Raw genomic sequence first — 22,375 nt, forward strand, 5'->3', positions numbered from 1 at the left:
CACAGAAGTGGCCGAATTATACATGGGGTTCCCCATTTACAGAACTGATCTCCAGCATTTGACATTTGATTTGGGGTAATGGTTTAGGCAGTTACAACCAGCATCTCTATGTCCCTTTTGACTTCTACCTGTCTTCTTCTTTCTTCAGGAGGCTGTCAATAACACTGGCATGGAGAATGCTGACTTTGGCTTAAGCATATCAGGAATCACCAGAGGCCGTGGAGGAGAAAATGCCCGACCACAAAAAGTAAGTGGAATTCATGAACCTGACACTGAAAGGGAAAATCCCCTTTTCTTTTAAAAAATGAAAATAAAAATGTTATTTCTGTCAAACAGAAAAGTTACTATTAATGATCAAAGGTTGGCTGTGAGGTGAACTAGGGAGAGCACTGGGTAAAGATTAGAACCCTGGGGTTCTGGTCTGACTCTTCCTTCTAGATGAATGGACTTGCATGAACTTCCCCATCTCTAAGGAGCTCAGTTTCCTCATTTGCAAGTTGAGAGGTTTGGAAGAGATGGTTTCTAATGTTCCTTTTTGCTTAAAATTCCATGATTAAAATAATAAACATTGGCATGACTGTTCTGCATTATTTAAGAAGTGACCTCATCCTAGCTGGTTTGGCTCCGTGGGTAGAACATCAGCTTGCGAAATGAAGGGTCCCAGGTTTGATTCTGGTCAAGGGCACATACCTCCATTGCAGGCTGGATCCCTGGTCCTGGTTGGGACTCGTGTGGGTGTCAATCAATCGATGTGTCTCTCTCATATCCATTTTTTCTTTCTCTCTGTCTCTCCCCATCCCTTCAATTCTCTCTAAAAATCAATGGAAAAATATCCTTGGATGAGGATTAACAACCACAAAAAAGGGGGCCTCCCACTCATTCTTTTCTGCCTCTCAGTGGTTGTTGATTAGTGGTGTCACCTTTCTCCTTGGAGGTATGCCTTCACCTGGAATGTAATTTCCTGTGAACCATGAAACTTCTGTTGACAGAGAGTTGATCTTGTCCTTGATAGATATTCTACCTCTTTCATGACGAACCTCATGTCCTTATTTGTAAATAATAGTTTCTCAAACAGAAAAGACTCAAATTGGGTGGATATAGGCAAAAGGCAGGTAAAACATGTCACTTGGAAATGAAAAGTAGCATCAACACCAACATAACTCTTGATTGTAACTTCTAGAGTTGTATTTCTTTAAGTGTCATCTTTCTTTTCTTTCTTTGATCAAGTTCTTACTTCCAGTCAATTCTTCTCAGCCAAACTCAACTCTGGGTTGTGCATGTTTAGAGAGGAAGCTGGGGGCATCTCCTTGGAAATCAAGGGAGCTGTCTCGTTGACCTGAACTGACTCCTTTCAGGGCTCAAATACATGAGTGATTGCTGGAGATACCATTCGAATCTGTGTCTCCCATGGAGAAACACGTCCCTGGTCACCACTACTTTCATTGTATTTTCAGCCACTTTTGTGCCTAGCAGTTTTGTGGCATTAGTTTATCTCCCAAATGCCTCAAGTTCATATGAATGGATGTTTCTGATCAGGTCATAAGGAAGGGACTATTAACCCAGCACTTAAGCTTTGGAAGAGTCTTGCTGTAAATTCTCTCACAGCAGAAATGTCCTCAGGGTAAAATGTACATGATCTTCTCCCTAGCATTTCAGATGTTTATAAGCTGAATGAGGGTGTATGGGCAGGAGGCTGATCTCCAAAGTGCATCCCTCATTGCCATGGTAGGGCCCTTAGCTTCAGGATTCCCCAGGCCCCCTTGCAACTTTAGTAGGCATGTTGCTCTTAAAGGTAATAGCTTTGGAGTCAGCCTGCCTAGGTTCAAACCCTGGCTCAGACCTTCCCAGCTGTGTAACCTTGGGCAAGTTGTTCAATCTCTCTAAACCTCATTTCTTTCAGCCGTAAAATGGAAATAATCATAGGGTCCCTTTAAATGTAATAATAAATGGAGGGTCTTAGTATAGTGCCCAGCATACAATAAACACTCAATAAATGCCAACTATAATTATTGTTTATAGTTATTATTTGTTTTTGCACACATCCTTACTTTTCCTTCTTCCTAGAGGGGAGACAAGGTAAATTTGGAGGGAGTATGAGAGACAGGTATCTGGGTTTGAATCCTGGCCTGAAGCCACTTGTTAGCTGTGTGGCACTGGGAAGATCATGGAATTTCCCTGGCCTTATTTCCATCTATGAAACTAGGCTACCACACCTGACTAGCAGGAGTGTTATAAGACTTAGAAAAAAATCAAAAGTACAGATTGGTAGTTACAAAATAGTCATGGGGATATAAAGTATAGAATAGGAAAATAGTCAATAATCTAAATATATAAAAGGCTAATATGCAAAGTGTCCCCTTGGGAGTTCAACTGGGAAACCGCGAGTTTGACTGGGAGACTGAGAGTTCGATTGCTCGCTATGATGTGTGCTGACCAGCAGGGGGTGGCACAGAACAAAGGAAGGCCCTGGTTGTCAGCTGAAAGGCCCTGATTGGCCCTGATCACTGGCCAGGCCTAGGGACTCTACCTGTGCATGAATTTTGTGCACCGGGCCTCTAGTATTTTAATAACTATGTATAATGCTAAATGGGTACTAAAAATATGGGGAGAACACTTTGTAATGTATATGATTGTCTAACCACTATATTATGCACCTGAAATTAATACAAAATAATACTGAATATAAACTATAATTGAAAAATATTTAAAAATTAAAAAAAATAAATTGGAAATAATCCTTGCAAGGTAGCTTGCATGCCTGTTTTGTGCCAGGTACTCTACTGAGAAAGTCCATAGTAAATAGGAACTATCATTACTTTTGTGCCAATGAGTCTTTTCTGTGTGTGCAATGTTCCAAAAGGAGGAGACAGTATAGGGAAATAGATATGTAAGGAAGCAGGTGGTATGTGTCAGGAACTGAAAAATGCTTGTGAATTTCCACTTAAACCAACTTCATTCTGAAGAATTTATTTACAACTTGTGTTTTTTTTTCTAGAGTGCCCTCACTTCAGGAAATTACCTTGTTCATTATTAGTGTAGGTTATTTTAAAGCTTCACTTTAAGTTTGGCCTACACACCAAGGAACATTAATGTGTCTTGGTTTAATGATGCTGAGCTATTAAGGATAGTCTTTCCTCAAGTTTTAGTGGTGTAAATAAACCATTACTCCCTTTCAGGGCCAAATCATTGACTTCCGAGGGCTGCTCACAGATGCTATCAAAGGAGCAACCAGCGAACTTGGCTCAAACAGCTTCGAGTGTAACCCAGACCCCGCGGTAAGTGGCTAAAATGTGACATTCATCTTGTACTAAACTGCCAAAGTCCAGAAGAACTTTAGAGATATAATTTTGAGTCCAAAGAAACTTTGAGATCGGGTAGAAGGTCATAGTAATCCGCCACCATTTGTGTCACTGTGAATTACGAAGCAACGTTATACCATGAGGTGTTTTGTTCCCATCATCAGGAACGACTGCTGAAACCTCTGAGTGCATTTATTGGCATGAACAGTGAGATGAGAGAACTGGCAGCTGTGGTGAGCCGGGTAAGATCAGATATTCAATTCACAATTTACAGAGGCGGACTGGGGCTCCTGGAGCATTGCGGGCTGCTTCTTTTATTAATAACAATAAATATGATCATTTATTTATAAAGTGCCCCCACTTGCAAAGGCACTCATATTGTTTAGAGGCACAATAATGCATGATAAATAAATTATAGAATCATAAAATTACAATATAAAAAGCCCACCATCTCACTATAGAGGCCAAGAAAACCAAAAAGACTTAGAAAGTAAGGGACAGACAGGTGAAAGGTTTTAGGCTGAGCCAAGAGTTAAAGAAAGAAAGCCTCTTAGAGAAGGAAAGAGCGTGTCTGCATCTTGTTTAAACAGTCAAAGCCTGGAAATAGAGATGTCAGGAGCCTGATGGTTTCACAAGTGGAAATTTCCATGAAATACAAGCTTAGTGGGAAAGAGCTTACTATCCAGATTACCGAGCTTTCAAGGCTGCCTGCCCCCTAGAATCTAAAGGCAGGGAAGTCTTTTGGTAAATGACAGAGGCTTTGGAATTGGTTGAGCTGGATTTGATGTCTCCTCCTTTTTCTAGCTGTGTGACTTTGGGCAAGTTCCTTGGGAACAGAAGAGATTCCTGAGTTATAGCAGACTTTCTATAACTTCATGGAAGACTGAAATCTAGGCAGGCTCAGACAGATGTTTAAAATGGTGCAAAAAGCTGCACCGTGACTGAGTAATTGAGCATCTGCAGTTCTCTCTTTCAGTTCAGCAGTTGTTCACTGCATGTCTACTATGTGTCAGGCATGTGCGGGGGGCTGGAAATACAAAGATGACCCAATCACACAGTCCTTGCGCGCAAGAGTTTCTTATCCCAGGGGAAGGTGGACTTCGAAAGCATAAAGGGGAGTGTTTTGTGCCAAAGGGAGGGGAAAGTGTTAGGGAAGAAGGTATCCAGGAAATAGAGTATAAGACGGATGGTGGGGGACTTTCTGGGCAAAGGTATATACCTGTGAAATTGTATCGATTGAGCAGTGTTTCCAGTGAGCCATGTAAGATGCAAGGAGTGCTGGGAAATGGGGCTGGAGAGAGAGGCCAGGGTTCCTGAGTAAGGGCCCAGTGAACAGGACCCAGTATGGAGGACCTGCCTATGGCAGATGGGAAGTCTTTCAAAGGTGTCCATTGAGAATGGGGTATTCAAATATGCTTTTAGATAGCTTGTTTTATTGACAGTGTAGTAGATGGATATCAAAGAAATGGATATAGGGAGACCAATTCTGAAGTTATTACTAGTGAGAGAGGATTGGGATGCATAAGAGAGTAGAGAAAAATATTTTTTATGGTCACAAAAATCAATAGTCTCATTATTGTTTTTGCAAAAGGATAACATGACTAGTGATGATACATGACTAGAGTTGTAGAGTGGAAGTGTCCTGAAATGATTCCATCTGGAATCCTTTCTACAGTACCATGGGAAGCAGTCAACAGCCTCTGAATGCTTACAGAGACGGGGAGCTCACCACTTCGTGAGGTAGCCCTGTTGAGTTCTAACTGATAACACTTGATTGCTGTAAGGAAAACTCCCTTTGGGAAATTAAACACCTCCATGTGGAACTCAATGTCAACTTTAGAAGAGGGCGAGATCTATGAGTGGCTGGTGGGCATGCAGGTCCAGGCTTTAAATACCTGGTAGGTTCTCCCAAGATCTTGGGAGACTGAGTCCTTTCTCTGTGTTCCCATCCAGGAATGGATCATGCATATTATACATGACTAGAAACACTTGTATGAATAGTCTCTCTAATGAAAGTCCTTACCTGTGGGTGAAGGGAACTGAGAGGACGGAGGACAGGAGTGGGAGCATAATATCTCACCAGCATTTAAAAATATGTTTTTATGTTTTTGAGCTTGTGCATGTATTACTTATTTAAAAATTAAATAACTATAAAAATAGTTTCCAGATTGTTGAGTAATCCTCAGAATGAATTTGGAAAGGAGGCTTTTTTCTTTTTTTTAATGTAACACTCTAGATATTCAGTTTGCCCGAAACAGCTCCTACTGAGAAAGGCCCTTGAGTGACAGTTCTGAGGCGTCTTGTGAAATTGGAATTTGGAAACGGTAAATGAGTTATCAGTAAAAGCTACCTTAATTGATTAACCTAGGTGGCTGCTACAGGGCTCTAGTATGATGAAAGGGGAAAACTCACTTTTGCTTGGTGGTTGGCTTCCTTGAATTCAGTAGAAGCAATTGCTCTTGGTGGAAGTAGGGAGTGATCACTAGGGAAAAAGAGAAATTGGTTTCAGAGGAGCATTATCTCTTTCATGCAACAAATTAAGAAAGTGTTCGCAAGATCAAGGAGCAAGAGAGAGGCCAGGCACCAGCTAGGAACTATGTTTCACAGTAAAAGTGCATGTAATTTGAAGGCATGTTCTGTAGCTTCTTTGATTACGGTCATAAATCAGCCTGGTTTGCTATTAACTGAAGACGGGAATAGTCCATTGTTAGGAGCTCCCCCCTCGCCCCATATTATATAATCAATGTCGTCTTCAGGGAAAATCACTGAATATTCTTATGGCATCCCTTTGGTGAACCAAAATTACAGTGTGCATATATACATATATCTAACATAAACTTTTTTATCACCAGCTCTTTATGTCCTATTGTAAGTCAAGTATTCTGTGGCTCCCAGGTTTATTGCAGCTGTGGAGGAAAACATTAGTTTTAACAAAATGATCAAATGTGCATTGCAGGACATTTATCTCCATAATCCAAACATAAAGTGGGATGACATTATTGGACTCGATGCAGCCAAGCAGTTAGTCAAAGAAGCTGTGGTGTATCCTATAAGGGTAAGGATGGGAAGCCTCTTGGGGGGTATTTCTATTCATATCCATTGGACAAACTGTATGTCATAACACCCACTAGGGAGAGAAGCCCAGGATATTTTCTGTCCACAAGTTAGCCTTTTGCCTCTACTTTGGCAATGCTGGACTACCAAGGCCCAGGCCATTCTAGGCAGTTTGAAATGTTACATGAGGTTTTAAGGCAGGTGTCTGCTCTAAGTGATAATATTAGATCTAAGACTGAAGCATATATGACTTGTCAGTTCCTGTAGAATTGTTCAAATTAGTCTGCCTCCCTAAAAATATACCATAGTAGAAATATCTCCTGTAGGAGAAGGCCACTTATTTTGTTTTCATAGATCTACATTTCCCAACACACACACACACACACACACACACACACACACACACACACACACACATCCTCTGGCACGTTGCTTTTGACTGGTTGTAAAGTCTAAACAGCCTCCTCTAGGGCACTGGCCAGTGAGCCAGCCTGTTGTGCTTATTGCTTGCTCCTGACAAGTTTTTGTACAGAGTGGCTCACTGAATAGGAAGAAAAATAAAAAACAAGACTCTATGTTTGGTTATAAACATGGTAATGAGAAAGTCAGTGTATGACAACTTTTGCTATATAACAGACACACTCTGCAAATGCAGTGCCTTTGAAACAACAATCATTTATCAGTTTGCAGTTTTGTGGGTATGCAGTTTGGAAGGGGCTCAGCTGGGCTGGCTCATCTCTTTTTCAGGTGATATTGGTTGGCCTCACTCACATGTCTGGGGCATCAGCCAGGGTGGTTGGAGAAGATGGAGAGGTTGGGAAATCTGGGATAAACGGGACAGCTGAGACCTCTCCATGTGCCTTCAGCAGGCAAGCTGGTCTTGTTCACACGGTGGCAGAGAGTCCCAGACAGAAGCAAGAGAGGGCAGGTCCCAATCTATGAGCATTTCCCATGTCTCTTCTTATATTCCTCATATCAGCTAGTCTTATATTTTCAAGTCTCTTCTTATATTTCCTAACATCCCATTGGCCAAAATCACAAGGCAAAGTCCAGATTCAAGTGGTAGAGAAATATACTTTGCCTTTTGGTGGAGGGAGCTGCAAATAATTTTCTGTAATCTCCTGCAGTCAGGTTTACAAATTTATTCAATAACCTATTTATTTTACCACTGAGCCCATGCAGCCCCTACTTTTTGGATGCTTCTATTCTAATGACATAAAATCAATACATTTGGATTGTGTCTCGCCCCCCCCCCCTTTTTTATTCCTGTGATAAGACAGGTGGGTAAGCAATATACTGGTGCTCAGAATTAGTGGAAGTTTACTCACCATGTCCTCTGAGTGGCTCTAGAACAAGACTTCTGGACAGGCTAGAACATCTCATTGAAGCTTTCTGGATGTGCTCTCTCCATGGTATCATAGGCTCTGCATGTGATGGCATAGAGATTTTGACATTTGCATCAACAAGAAACTAATAGCTGGTTACAATTTTACTATTATCTTTGCTTCTGGTTTTTTTCTATCAACCCTACCCACCCTCTAGATTGTTTGAATTTGAACTATGGGAGAGACTCACTGAAGTCCATGCACGTCCTATTTGGAGCCCGTGTCTCATAATGCTGTCTGCATTGGATGTTCCTGACTTCTATGTCAGGCTTCACCAATTGTTGTTTTTTAAAATATATTTTTATTGATTTCAGAGAGGAAGGGAGAGGAAGAGAGAGATTGAAACACCAATGATAAGAGAATCATCAATCGGCTGCCTCTTGCACGCCCCACACTGGGGCATGTGCCCTGGCCAGGAATTGAACTGTAACCTCCTGATTCATAGGTTGATGCTCTACCACTGATCTACACTAGCTGGACTCACCACAGTTTTGTGCTTTATTCACATACACCTTTATTTGTTGGTTCTAGTGTTTCTCTTAAAGTTCATATCTGCTAGGTCTTCATATAGAACTCGGGGCAGGGGTGAGGTGGGGTGGGGAATGATGTTATGCATATAAGAAATAACTATTGTAATGGAGAAGGAGAGTACCTACATATGCCTTTCTTTTCCTTAAAAAGAAGTTGCTCTTTAAAAAGCCACATAAATTAAGCCATATGTTCCTATCAATTGTGAAAGTCAAGTTGGGATATGTAAGATATATACAGAAGCAGCCAGCCTTACTAAATGGAAGACCTGACTCTCCGAGTTGGGCTGTGCTCACTCCAGCTTCACCAGCTTGCCTTTGCTAGGGTGTGACTGACATACTGATACTGACACACTCTTCCTTGTTCCCATAGTACCCACAGCTGTTTACAGGAATTCTCTCCCCCTGGAAAGGACTACTGCTCTATGGCCCTCCAGGTAACGAATATTTCTGGTTTGTACTTGGGATTAAGTGTGCATGCAGAGGATGAATGGACTCATCTGTCCTCACATCAGGATATCAGGATGGGATAAACGAGAGCTGAGGAACCGCTCTCCTTTTTTTTTGCTTGTGACACTGACTTCTATCTGTAAGCAGAGAAAGGAAGCTCAAATGCCACTCATACTTTCTCCACCTGTGTCTCTAGGTACAGGAAAGACTTTGCTGGCCAAAGCTGTGGCCACGGAATGCAAAACAACCTTCTTTAACATTTCTGCATCTACCATTGTCAGCAAATGGAGAGGAGATTCAGAAAAACTTGTTCGGGTAGGAATTCTTTTTTTTTTTCTAATGTATAATTGACATACAATATCTTATCAGTTTCAGGTGTACATTATAGTGATTCAATATCTATACACATTATGAAATGATTGCCACAATAAGTCTAGTTACCATTTATCACCACACAAAGTTATTACGATATTATTGACTAGATTCCCTATGCTGTCTAGCACATCCCCATGACTTATTTTACAATTAGAAGTTTGTACCTCTTAATCCCCTTCACTTATTTCACCTGCCCCCAATCCCTTCCCTTTCTGGTAACCAGTAGTTTGTTTCATAGATACAGGAATTCTTGATTTTGTTTTTTTAGAATAAGTTCCAGCAAAACACAGTGGTACAAAATGATGTTACAGCTTACTTGTTTTTAAGTGATTTATATGTTAGAATTTATCCGGGATCTTAATTACCCAAAACCCAGGAGATGGACTGACTATCATATGTAGATATTAATTATGCCCCATCAGCAAAATATGATCTCCCTTCCTTTGGGAATTTGACCGACAGCCCTTTTGTGACTCATGCAACTTAGGAATGGAAACTAAAAAAGAAAATTGTCTCTGAAGTGGCCTATTTTTTCCCCTTCATTCAAGAAGCATTTATTATTAAGCATATGCAGTTTATCCAGTTAACATTTATTGAGAGGCTACTGCTGTATCCTGGTCCCTAATACTAGGTACTCAAAGGAAGACTCAAGAAACGTAAAACTTAATTATTCATTCAGATGCTCTGAGCAACGTTCCTCCATAGTGCTCATAGCTTATAGGTTTTATTTTTTCTTTCCTTAAGAGATTGCTTCTATCTTTACAATATCTCATTCATAGTCGATGGCATATTTTATAATATTTTACCTTTTGAGAATACGTGTTCATGATTTATGCCTCATTGTAAGGTGGGCCCCTCTCTGAAGTCCTGTTAAACTACTGCACTTTGTAGAATGACTGATAAGTAATTATTACTAAATGAATGTAAATATTATATATTTTCTGATAAGAAATTACTCTAAAATAGTATGCTTAAATTATGTTTTCTTGGATGAATTATTTTCATAATATTCTGGCATAATAGAATATTTTTAAAGGATTGATTTACCAAAAGTAACCTATTATTTACTACTTTGATATTGTTTTCAAGTTGGTCCAAATGTGTATGTTTTTATAAATTATCTATCACCCCTTAAAGGTTATAATACATGGAAATATATGTTGACATCTTCTATTTCTTTGTTCTTCATCTTGAATCTAACTTACCATATCCAAAGATGGGGCTTGAGGTTAGCTTGCCTTAATCTAGGGTTCTGTGTGATTCTAGTTAGCTGGATTTTAATAAGTTGAAATCCAACTAATTAGAATCCTCACCAACCAGAAGACTTTTTTAAAAAGTTCCATTTTTCTGTGCTGAGGAACAACAAAACTCTTACAAAATGTCTATAGAATCAGTTTAGCTTTATCTCCTGTCCTGAAAAGTGCTGTTTAGAACTATGAGCACCAGATACTGCAAGATGTTCGAAGGAAGAGTACGTTCTATTCCCTGGACAGGACTTAGTTAGACAGAAGAGTAAATTCAGCTATTTTATGAATATTCTCAACAAAGATGAAAACTACATGGATTTTATTGTTTAGTGTTGAATAGGCAGAAAAGTCATTTAGCCAGAACTCTTCCTTCTATGTGAGCATTTTTTTAACTAAAATTTTCCTCTGCTTCAGTATTATTTTGTTAGTTTTCTCAGAATGAGGACATGATTTCTCACCTTACTTTACAATATATTTAAAAAGTAACTAATCTTTTTGGAAAAAATGTACAAAAGGGTATATAGACCCCTAAACCCAGAGGCAACTACTGCTATAACATATATGTCTATACCCTTCTATACCTTGCAGGATTTTTTCTCACTTGGATGTTGTTACACACTGATATAGGCAGAGCATATTCTTTTATATATCTGAATGGTATTTCATTGCATGGGTGTGTCCCAAAACATATTAAACCAGTCTTTTCTTGCTGGACATTTAGGTTATTTCCAGTCTCTTGCTATTATGAACAAAGCTACAGTGGACAGTCCTTTTAACGACTTTGCATATGTAGTCATGTAGAGCAATTTCTTTAAAATAGAATTGCCAGGCCAGAGGGAATGAAGATCACTGATTGCCCAACTCCCTGCCAACAGGGTTGCACCAGCTTACACTCCCACCAATGGTGGGTGTGTTTGCTTTCCCACACCCTGGCCAACACTGTGAAGTACCCAATTCTGAAATATTTGCCAATCTGATAGTGAAAATAATATTTCAGTGCTCAAATATGCATTTCTTCCATTCTAAATGAATTTGAGCATCTTTTTATAAGTTTCGAAGAATTTGTGTATCTTTTTTTCTGTGAAATGCATTTTTATTTTGGATATTCAAAAAAAATAATTCAAGAGGAAAACATATCACCTATGCTAACCTTGAAGGATCTCACCTTCGATCCTTTCAGAAACTACTTTATTTTCTGAGCTCTTGAGAAGATCTTCACCTGCAGAATCTTGGTCATGCTGTCAAATTCCTTACTATGAAGCTTGTAGATAAAGATGGCCCTTCAGGACCTATCCCCTAAATCAAAGAAGCGTTCCTACTATTCGCTTCTCTTTCTATTCCAATTAAGAGTTATTTATAGGGAACCCTTGGGTTATGTTGCTCCCTCCCCTCCTAATGTTCATGCCTCTTAGGAGTTGATGCTATTGAGTAGTTGAGTGGTCTCTTTAGCAAATGCACATACCTGTTGGTGCTTACATCTTTTAACACCCTCCCCCACCCCCATGCTATGATTTAACTTCCTCCCAGTACTTTTGAAAATTTTAGCCTAATGCTTTCAGAGCACTTACCCAGGATTCTGTATATTCTCTGGCAGTGGAAAGAGCAGTGGCATGGTCTATACTGAAACAGAGGCTCCAGATGTGGTTCTCCTTCCACTTGGATGTTTGGTCTCATCTTGCCCCTTGGTCTCTCTGCACCCTAGGGAGCTCCTTAGGAACATGTATGGTTCTAATAAAGAGTTCTAATATTCAATTTTTCACTGGGAAGATTGCTGCCATTGTGACAAGGAGAACAAGTTGCTTGCTTCTAATAAGGTGGTCTCTATTATTTGCAAAGGCATGTGTGGTGAGTGTCCCAGCATTGACGTTCTCTCAGTTCATTAGGCTGAGCCAATTGTCGTGGTCAAATGAAATAGGATTCTGTAAAGGAAAATACTTGAGCATGAGCATGCACATACCATGCACATGAGCAATTTTCCATTCAGTGCTAGGGAGACCTGTAAGGGGTGATCTGCTACTCCTCATGAAAACCACAACCTGGCTTTTTCTGAGTCCTTCCTTCTTATTCATTCTGTGATGCTTTGCTAGTGCTAAGTGGCATGGAGAATAAATCTCTTCTGCCAATTAAAGAACCTCTGTTTTTTTCTAAATCTCTATTGCTTTCTCTGATCAACCAGTGAAGAATTGTATATGGTGCTCAAGAGATCAGTTTTGTGTTTGAAAAAAAAAATAAAAGGTTTCGTTTTTTATACTCTTTTCATCACCATCACATCTCCCTTTAGAGCTCTTTATTTTGTTTTTATATGGCTGTTCTTTTGCTGCTTGCTTTCCTGTTCTTGCTCAGTCTATAACATTTTATTCTGGAATGGAACATTTTATTCAACCGGGAGTTGCCTTCAGGTACCTGTGCCTACCAAGCAGCAGTGTTGGGTGGTATGGGAACCCTGTGGAGTAACTTGGGGGGCAGAGAGGGGCAAAATTCCTGTCTTTTTTACCCATGACTGGAACTCTAGCCTTTCCCAGCAATTCTTCCTCCTGAGAACAGCTCTCTCATTGTCCCTAAAGGTTTAGGGACAATCATCAAATGATTTTACATATTCCACGGCTCTTGTGTCCCTATGAAACACGTCATTGACAGGGATTCTCAGGGATTGGCTAATGGACTGAAAGCTCAGGAATTGAGTTTTACCTTAAGCTCCTCTCTTTATGATTAGTAACCTTGAGATAACCACTTAATGTCTCTGGATCAAATTTTATCAAGTGACAAATGGAAATAATTGGACCATCCTATTCTAGGGAGAAATGATTGTAATGATTATCAAGTTGTTAGTGAAAGAACAGAGTGCAGCATAGGTGGTTAATAGTATAGTCATTCTAAGCTTTTGCTCTCTGGGAGCATCTGAGAACTTTAAATATATGGGTTTGAACATGTGGTTGCTTTTCTCCCACCCAGGTGTTATTTGAACTTGCTCGCTACCATGCCCCCTCCACCATCTTCCTGGACGAGCTGGAGTCGGTGATGAGTCAGAGAGGCACGGCTCCCGGGTAACAGACAGGGTTTTTTTGGTCATCACTTCTCCCCTCTTGTAAGTGTGTTTGATGGTCGGAAGCCCATCGACATTTACCAGCAGAATGAGCCTATTAATAAGCCCACAAATTTTCTGCAGACACACGGAAAGGTCTTTAAATTAGGTCCTGTTAACTGAATAGCTGATTTAAGTAGTTTTTATAACCGGAGGAAATGTCATCCTCCCTTCCCCCCTTCCCCACAGAGTGGTTTTCAGGCCTGAAGATCACCCAGTCCCACAGTCCCAGGCTGCCATAGCATAACAGTCCTGCTGGCTTAAAATAGCCGCCCCTGACCACCTCCTCTGGAGCCAGAGGGGCTGCCTGTGTGGAACGGGGCTGCAAAGAGCCAAGTCCCAAGAGGGGCAGGCCTTGACAAGATGTGCGAGGCCGGGGAAGCCACCGTTTCTCTGTGACATCAGGATGTGGCTCGGCATGTCTGAATTTAAACATGTCACATATGTTATCTCTAAAGATTAAGTGTCTGCTAATGTCCCCAGCAGGAAAGACTGTTCATTTCTAGTTTACTTCTCAGACTATAATGAGCTGTGTATGTGTGTTTTAAGAACGCCTTCCTGTCTTGATCAGAGGTATTTTTCTCTGAAACTTTTTTACTAAATTTGGCTCCTTTGGCTTGAAAAGAAACAGTTCTCAGGGAAATCTCAACATGACTGCATTTATTGATGGCCTCTAATGGTCTATCATTAAGGCAGAACTAATATTAATAAAGAACAAATAATTTGCTTGTTGGAAATATAACTAGTCTATAATTTATGAATTACTCATTGAAAACCATTTTCCCATTAAGGTCCATGGGACTCTTAGCATTGATTGAAAGGGGGTGATTCCATGGCATAGTGGGTGCTGTCAGCCCCAGACCTGGGCACTCAGCCTCTCTTTACAGGACCTGATGGGAGCAGGCTACCACACAGTGTGGGCTGGGAACCCAGCAAACCCCTAGCGGTCATTCCCTCTGCAAAGCCTCCAGCCTGCCTGGTCTGCCTCACCCCAGTGACCTGTGCACTCACTCCATCCCTGGGTCCCCACAGCGTTGATGAGCTAATCTGGAAACTCTTCATCTACTGTCTTGCATGTGCTCCAGGTTTTGTACGGAATGTCTGTTTCCTTGTCTGGAATTTAATCTCTAAACTAGAATTTTCAAATAGTCAGGGAATCAGTGCAGGTGCTTAGAAGACTTCTTGGGTCCTATTATGTTAAAAGAATAATAATTAGGGGCAAATGCTGACTGTATATGTAACTATATTGAGAGATGGTCTTCTGTCCTAGGAAAAGGTAGTTAGATAGTAAGGGTCACATCCTTAAAAGCCACATACCTGGTTTGGGGTGCCCCACGGATTCATGCAGAGGTGAGAAGTTGAATGTCATGTTGTTCAAGACAGGCATTTTTTTGTCCTTTATGTCCATCTATTCAAGTGAAGAGGAAGGAGAGCCTGTCAGATATGGTCAGCATTTACTAGTAGAGCCAATCTGGATGTTCAGATCCTGCGGTGAGCTCTTTGTTGGTGGGAAGGTCTTTGGCAGTGGTGATGGGAGCTTGGAGGATGAATTTGCACAGAAGACTGCCTCCCACATCATTACCTTGCCTCTTATTAAAAGAGAGTGAAACAGATTCAGACAAATAGTTGATCTCTCTTTTGGACAGTTTAAATCCACAAATTATACTAAAAGAAATACTTCCTGAGAAAGTTCTTTTATGCCTGCTATATAAAGGGAGAGGATTATTCTCAATTATGCCATTTATAAAAGGGTAAATAGTATGGCAGGTGGACAGAGCTGGGCTGCATTCAGTCTACCAGAGGCACTGTCTGCCCTTCTGTCATTTCCTAGTTCGATGCCAACCTTTGGCTTTCCTTTCACTATCATCGTTATATTCACTTACATCCTCTCTATCACTGTCTTTGGGAAAATACTATCAAATGGCTTGTTTCCTCCAACTCCAGTACGAGTGGCTCCTGAGAATGAGGCAGGGAAGGTTAGTAGTCGGAAGAGAACCCGTTCCACAGCCCCTGAGTCTTTGCTGCCTTGTTATGGAAGTGAAGGCTCTATCCTGGGGAAACTCACCTCCTTTCTCTCTCTAGGGGAGAGCATGAAGGAAGCCTTCGGATGAAGACGGAGCTGCTGGTGCAGATGGATGGGCTGGCTCGCTCGGAAGATCTCGTGTTTGTCTTAGCTGCTTCCAACCTGCCCTGGTAAGAGATGTAACGAGTACATTTTGAATACATTTTCATGAGCCACTGAGTACAGACGAAGATACCATATTGACCACTCTGGGCAAAGCCTCGTTGTTTGGTTCCAGCCCTGGGAGATTAATCTGAAGGCTTTCCTTTTCAAGTCCTCAATCCTTGCTATCAGTACCATGAAAGAATCTGCCTTAACAGAAGGAACACAGGCCAGGCTGCCACTGACAACATTTAAAATGGATATTTTTAAAAGATGCTAAAAATAGGAGTTTAAAGACAATTTATTTAGTATGTTTAAACAAGACTTTGGCAAAGAACTCTAAAACGCTAAAATCTCCAGGACTCAAAAATATTTCAGAAATAATATGCTTTGATTTTTAACAGTATTAAAATTAAACTTTTTTTTTAAGTTAGGAAGAAAATCTTTTCTTTAATGTTGCACAGTAAATAGGGAAACTAAACAATCTCTAATTAAAAATATAATCTACTCCCAGAATCTTTTATTCAAACTATATCCCAGAGATTTTAAGAACAATTCTAGAAGTAGAATTGGGAAATAAGAGATGTTGACGAGGGAAAACCAATATCTACCTGGAGAGTATATTTTTAAAAATAACTATAATCTCTTTATAGTTTCAAGAATATTTTCACATAGCATGGGAACAGACTGACAAATCTCAGAGGAAAGGGGGTCGGAGTGTGGGAAAGAGATGAACCAAATAACTTATATTCATACTAGAGGCCCAATGCACGAAATTCGTGCAAGAGTAGCCCTTCCTTCCCCTGGCTGCCGGTACCAGCTTCCCTCTAGCACCCAGGATCTGGGCTTCCCTCAGGCCACTGGCACCCGGGACCCGGGCTTCCCTGGCAGCCCCGGATTCATACAGAAGGCCGTCCAGAAGGACATCAGGTCTAATTAGCATATTATACTTTTATTATTATAGATACATGTAAACCATGGTCTTAGAAAATAGCTCATGATGCCTGGGGTGTGGCTGGTACGATGTGGAAGAGGTCAATGGGGGGGGGGACATCTGTAATACTTTCAACAATAAAGATAAATTTTTAAAAATTGGTAATAAGCATAATGATATTGGCTATAGCAATGAGAGGGAGAAAAAAATATTTTCATGTATAAGATTTCTTTAGAGATGCAGGTGAGACATAAGACAAATCAGGAAATGCTGCCTTGCCATGGGCAGAGAGGGACCAAGGTCAAGAGAGGTCAATCCACCCAAAGTCAAGAGCATATTTGCAACAGAGCTCAAACTTGACACTCTAGTGTCACCCCTGTCCTTCCTCTTCTGTTTCCACCTCCAAAGATGTGTCTGGGCTCCCAAAGCAGGGGTCACTGAAAAGAGACCACGCTGTTCGTGTGTAACCTGTTATCTTAAATATATTCATGACTTAAACCTGTTTCCACTTCCCCTCAGATTTATAAGATGTTCTCTAACATGTTAAGGTGATCAGCATTTTACACTTTAAAGATACTGGTTAGTTACAGACAATATTAAAGTGGGGTCCAAACAGAAATGTGTCATTTAAATGTGACTGTAGAAATCCTTCAGAGAAAGAATCTCTGTTTCTTCATCCATTTGAAACGTGGTTGATCATAACACTTTATGTTGTGTGAAAACAGTAACTTCATGCATGGTTCTTGGAAGGTCTATGCCCCCAGGGAGACCTACACATTTTCTAGAGGAACAGAGTCCTCCACTCCCAGTGACACCTAGGACTCTGTTGCGGAAGTTATTGTGCTGCCGCCATTTCCCTAAGCTGATCAGTTTTTGGTAAGCCCCAAGTAAGATGGTTCAGAGGGCGGAAGGAGAAGGAGAAGGTGAAAGAGGAGGAGGAGGAGCTGCTAACAATCAAAATCCAAATTAAAGACATTTAGAAGGGCTTTTCTGAAAGAATTGCCCCTCAACATGTCGAATTGTTAAATACATACATGCTTTTAAGCCTCGATTCTTTTATATCAGACTAGAGGCCTGGCGCATGAAATTCGTGCACGGTTATGGTCCCTAGGCCTGGCCTGAGATCAGGGCCATCTTCCCCAGCTGCCAGCAGCCGGCCCCGCCCCCTGCTGCCACCCACCCCCAGTTCCCCGTTCGCCATCGGGTGATGGGGGGGCCTGCAGGCTGGGGTGGGGAGGGACTGAGAGGTTGGCCGTTCCTGCCTGCTCACTGGCTCTGCCCCTGCCGAAGGTCACCCTCTGCGTGTGGGGGCAACCAGCAGGGTGGGGGCCTTGGCCTGGCATCACCTGCGTCCCCCGCCACCCATCCCCAGTTCCCTGTTTGCCATTGGGCAATTGGAGCCTGCCAGCTGGGAGGAGGAGCCAAGAGGTGGTCAGTGCGCCTCATAGTGACTGGTCGAGAGGTCGTTCTGGTCATTCCGCTATTAGGGTCATTTGCATATTACCCTTTTATTATATAGGATTATTTTGTTTTACCATATCTTGGAACCAATATGTTCTAACCCATATATCCTTGAGCATTGCCAGGGTCTAAAAAAAGTTTTATTATGAAAAATTCCAAACACTAAAGAAGACAAAAAAGCACAATGAATCCACTGTTGCCTAGTTTTAGTAACTAACAATCCTGCCCAATGATTTCATCTATTCCTACCCCACTTTGTTTGGTGAATACCTTAAATTACATCCCAGATTGTTATTTCTCACATATATACTCCAGTATACATCTTTAAAAAGTAAAGACAGTTTTTTTACATTACCACAATGCCATTATCACCCTTAACAAAATTAATATTAATTCCTTAATATTACCTAATACTCAGTTTATATTCAGATTTCCCACATTGTTCTAAAAATGTTTTTTATAATTGATTTACTAAACTGATATCCAAACAAGGCTTTCATTTTGTAATTGGTTGTTCTCTTACGTCTCTTTTAATCTTGAACAGACAGACCCTTCTTTCCCCTCCTCGAATTTGCCATTGACTTGACTGCCAGGGAGATTGTCTTGTAAGATGTCTAAACTTTCTGAATTTGACTCATTGTATTCTCATGATAGTATTTAGGTTCTTTTTCTTACCCCTATAATTACTCTAGACTAAAAGTTAGATTGATTAGATTCAGGATCAATATAAAATTTTGGCAAACATACTTTATAGGTGATACTGTGTATATCATATTGAATTGCATCTAGAGATAGATAATGTCATGTTGTCCAGCTTTGGGTGATGCCAAGATGGATCAGTGGATTCAGCTGTACAGTTCCCATCAATGGTTTTAGCATCCATTGATGACCTTTGCTTACATCACTTATTTCACTAGGGGTGCGATTCTATTGTTCCTTCTGATAGATAGCTAGGATTATTCTCTATAATAAAACTTTCTCTCATCTAATAGGGTTATTTGGTTACCCTGAAATATAGTTCATACTAGAAAAGCAGGATTTTTTTTGCTTTGATTTTTAAAGCTTTTTAAAAATATGTGTATATATTTTATTGATTTCAGAGAGGAAGGGAGAGAGAGAGAGAAACATCAATGATAAGAGAGAATCATTGACCGGCTGCTTCTTGCATGCTCCCTACTGGAAATTGAGCCCGCAACCTTGGCATGTGCCTTTGCCTGGAATTGAACCCGGGACCCTTCAGTCTGCAGGCCGACGCTCTATCCACTGAGCCAAACCGGCTAAGGCTCTCTTTGATTTTTAGAGTCATGAGTTGGTGTCCTAGCAACCTCCAGTGGTAACCAATGAGCAATGATAGACATTGTATAGATATAAGTTGCCACATGCTCCACAATTAAACTCAAGGATTTTTAAAAGAACGCCATAAAATAACTGAACTTTGTTTACTGACACAAAAGGAAACACGTTTTTCTGTATCTTGATTTTTTTCTTAATAAAATATTCTGGAGATCTTGCCAAATAAACACAGGAAATTCTTCCTTACTTTCTTTTTAGCTGCATATGTGCCATTTAATGCATACGGTAATCTATCCCAATCACCTAATGATAGGCATTTATGTTATTCCTACTCTTTTGCTCTTACAAATAGTGCTGCCATGAGTAATGGTGTGCATATATCACTTTGTGTATTTGCCAGTGTATCTTTGTGGTAGGTTCTTAGAAGTAGAATTGTTGGGTCAAAGGGTTAATGTGCATAAAATTATAGTAGAGATTGCCAAATTTCCCTCTATAGAGGTTGTACATTTTGTATTCCCACTAGTGTCCTGCTTTCATTACTTAACATTATAGTAAGAACATTTCCAATGTCATTAAATAATCCTTGAAAATTGAATTTTGTAATGGCTGCCCAAAATTCCCACTTGTGAATATACCACAATTTAGTTAATCATTTCTTTCCTGTTGAACATTCACTGAGTGGCCAGATTATTATGATCTCTGAACGCATAATAATCTGGCCACTCAGTGTATATCCCATATAATAAAAGGCTAATATGCAAATTGTCCCCTCGACCAGGAGTTCAACTGGCAGGCAGGCCGGCCAACCGCCCATGTCCCCTCCCCCTGGCCAGACCCCACCCATGCACGAATTCATGCACCAGGCCTCTAATATGTATATTAGAGGCTCCTTGCACGAAGATTTGTGCAATAGACCTTCCTTCACCTGGCTGCTGGCACCAGTTTTCCTCTGGCACTGGGGACCCAGGCCTTGGCTCTGGCCACCCGCCCATCGGAGTGGGGGAGGCGCGGGGGCAGGACTCTCGAGTCCCGCCACCCACACCTCCCGCCGGCCCGATCGGCCGCCCCGAGTCCCGCTGCCCGCGCCTCCCACTGGTCCGATCGGTCCCCCCTCAGTGGCGGCCGATAGGGTGGCGGGAGGAGCAGGTGGCGGGATTTGCGCGATGGGGGGCAGGGCAGCTTGTGGGGGCCGCCATCTTTGCTGGATTAATTTGCATAGTGCCCTGATTGGCTGTGGGCATAGAGAAGGTACGGTCAATTAGCATATCACTCTTTTATTAGAGTGGCCAAATTATTATGTGTTCAGAGATAATAATAATTAGGCCACTCAGTGTATATGATGTTCCCAACTTTTCTCTATTATAAATAACACTGAAACAAACTTTTTTGAAACAAAATCTGACAAAAATCTGGTTATTATTTTAGAACAGATTTCTAGAAGTAGAATTACTATATCAAAAGGTATAGATTTTTTTTAGTTCCTTGCTATATATTGTCCAAGTCCTTCTTTAAGAAAGGAGAGTATTGCCAAAACCGGTTTGGCTCAGTGGATAGAGTGTCGGCCTGCGGACTGAAGAGTCCCAGGTTCGATTCTGGTCAAGGGCATGTACCTTGGTTGCGGGCACATCCCCAGTAGGGGGTGTGCAGGAGGCAGCTGATCGATGTTTCTCTCTCATCGATGTTTCTAACTCTCTATCTCTCTCCCTTCCTCTCTGTAAAAAATCAATAAAATATATAAAAAAAAAGAAAGGAGAGTATTTTTATCAAGAATATTAAACTTTGTATTGGCTTCAGTCTTAGGTGAGGGAGTAAACTTATCTGATTGAAGCAGTCTGTCCCTCTGGGGGAAATAATTAAATCATATCAAACTATGAAAAAACCCAGTCCTAAAATCCTCAAAGAAATAATGTATGTATGTATGTGTGTGTGTGTGTGTGTATTTATATATTTTAGAGAAGAAGGGAGAAGGATAGAGAGATAGAAACATCAATGATGAGACAGAATCATCAATCGGCTGCCTCCTGCACGCCCCCCACTAAGGGTCAAGCCCGCGACCTGGGCATTTGCTCTGACCTGGAATCGAACTGTGACCTCCTGGTTCCTAGGTCGATGCTCAACCACTGACCCACGCCGGCTGGGCCCCAAAGAAATTTTCTACGGCTGGGTAGTGGTAGTTCTCATCTGTAGCACATTTCAGGGCACTGGCTATCCTTTATTGCTTGTTAACTTATCAGTTTCCCCAGACAAACCCATTTTGTCTCCAAGGAGCAGCATCTCCCTTCTCAGCAATGAGAGGGCATGCAGCATCTTTGTTTATTCAGTGCTTCTCCTCCAAGGAGCACCTTCCTGATTTATAGCATCACAGGGAGGACAAGAAAGAAGTGAGAATAGCAGCTCACCGGTGTCATTTGATGTGTAAGTAAGTGGTGAGAAGCATAACAAATGTTGCATTGTTAATATTACCACTTAAAGTAACAGCCATGTAAGAAATGTTTAGTGAGCACAATTAGGACTAATTTGACCCGCCAAGATTGTTGAGTATTCAGAAGAAACTTAGGCCTGGGAGTCCGGAGGGAAACAAAATACTGAACAGGGCCATTAAGGCAAATGCCATCTTTAGCTATCTATTTAACTTGATGGTAGTTTGTACAAATAAGGTGTGAAAATTGTATATGTGGGGTATGTTGCAATTCATCTTTTCCTTGCTATTTGCAAAAGGGCTAGAGATTTCACTGTCTCTCTTAAAAAGTAGACACCTGGTATGACCAAATTCTGGATTAAACACACACACACCCCAATTCCTAATATTTAGAAGAGAGCATGAAATCAAAGAGGTTACTGCTCTGGGAATGGGAAGAAACGTACCTATATAAACCACTTCTTCCCATATGAATTCACCCCTCTGTGGCATGATATTTCTGTAGAAGTGTATACGTGTGATTGCAGAGCTCAGCAGACATAACCCAGTTCTTTCCACCATAACTCCATGCATCCCCTGGGCTCCAGGGAGGAGCTGACCCCAGTAGGAAATGCAGGTAGGAGTTAGCTTATGCAAGGCTCACTGTGGGAGACAAGGTAACCTTCAATGCTTTATCCATCAGCTC

General features: G+C 41.1%; 1 protein-coding gene across 1 annotated transcript in view; it reads left to right on the plus strand.

Moving 5' to 3' along the window:
- Window positions 1–22,375, plus strand: part of KATNAL2 (katanin catalytic subunit A1 like 2) — a gene marked incomplete at its 5' end in the record, with an annotated part of 133,824 nt that overhangs the window by 97,669 nt on the left and 13,780 nt on the right. Inside the window, 8 exons of the mRNA XM_079783960.1 lie at window positions 149–247; window positions 3,177–3,275; window positions 3,464–3,541; window positions 6,256–6,354; window positions 8,639–8,702; window positions 8,912–9,030; window positions 13,290–13,381; window positions 15,502–15,612. Coding sequence (XP_079640086.1) covers window positions 149–247; window positions 3,177–3,275; window positions 3,464–3,541; window positions 6,256–6,354; window positions 8,639–8,702; window positions 8,912–9,030; window positions 13,290–13,381; window positions 15,502–15,612 — 761 coding nt within the window. The remainder of the gene's footprint in view (window positions 1–148; window positions 248–3,176; window positions 3,276–3,463; window positions 3,542–6,255; window positions 6,355–8,638; window positions 8,703–8,911; window positions 9,031–13,289; window positions 13,382–15,501; window positions 15,613–22,375) is intronic.

The sequence above is a fragment of the Cnephaeus nilssonii genome (genome assembly GCF_951640355.1).
Source record: "Cnephaeus nilssonii genome assembly, chromosome: 11".
Taxonomy (NCBI): domain Eukaryota; kingdom Metazoa; phylum Chordata; class Mammalia; order Chiroptera; family Vespertilionidae; genus Cnephaeus; species Cnephaeus nilssonii.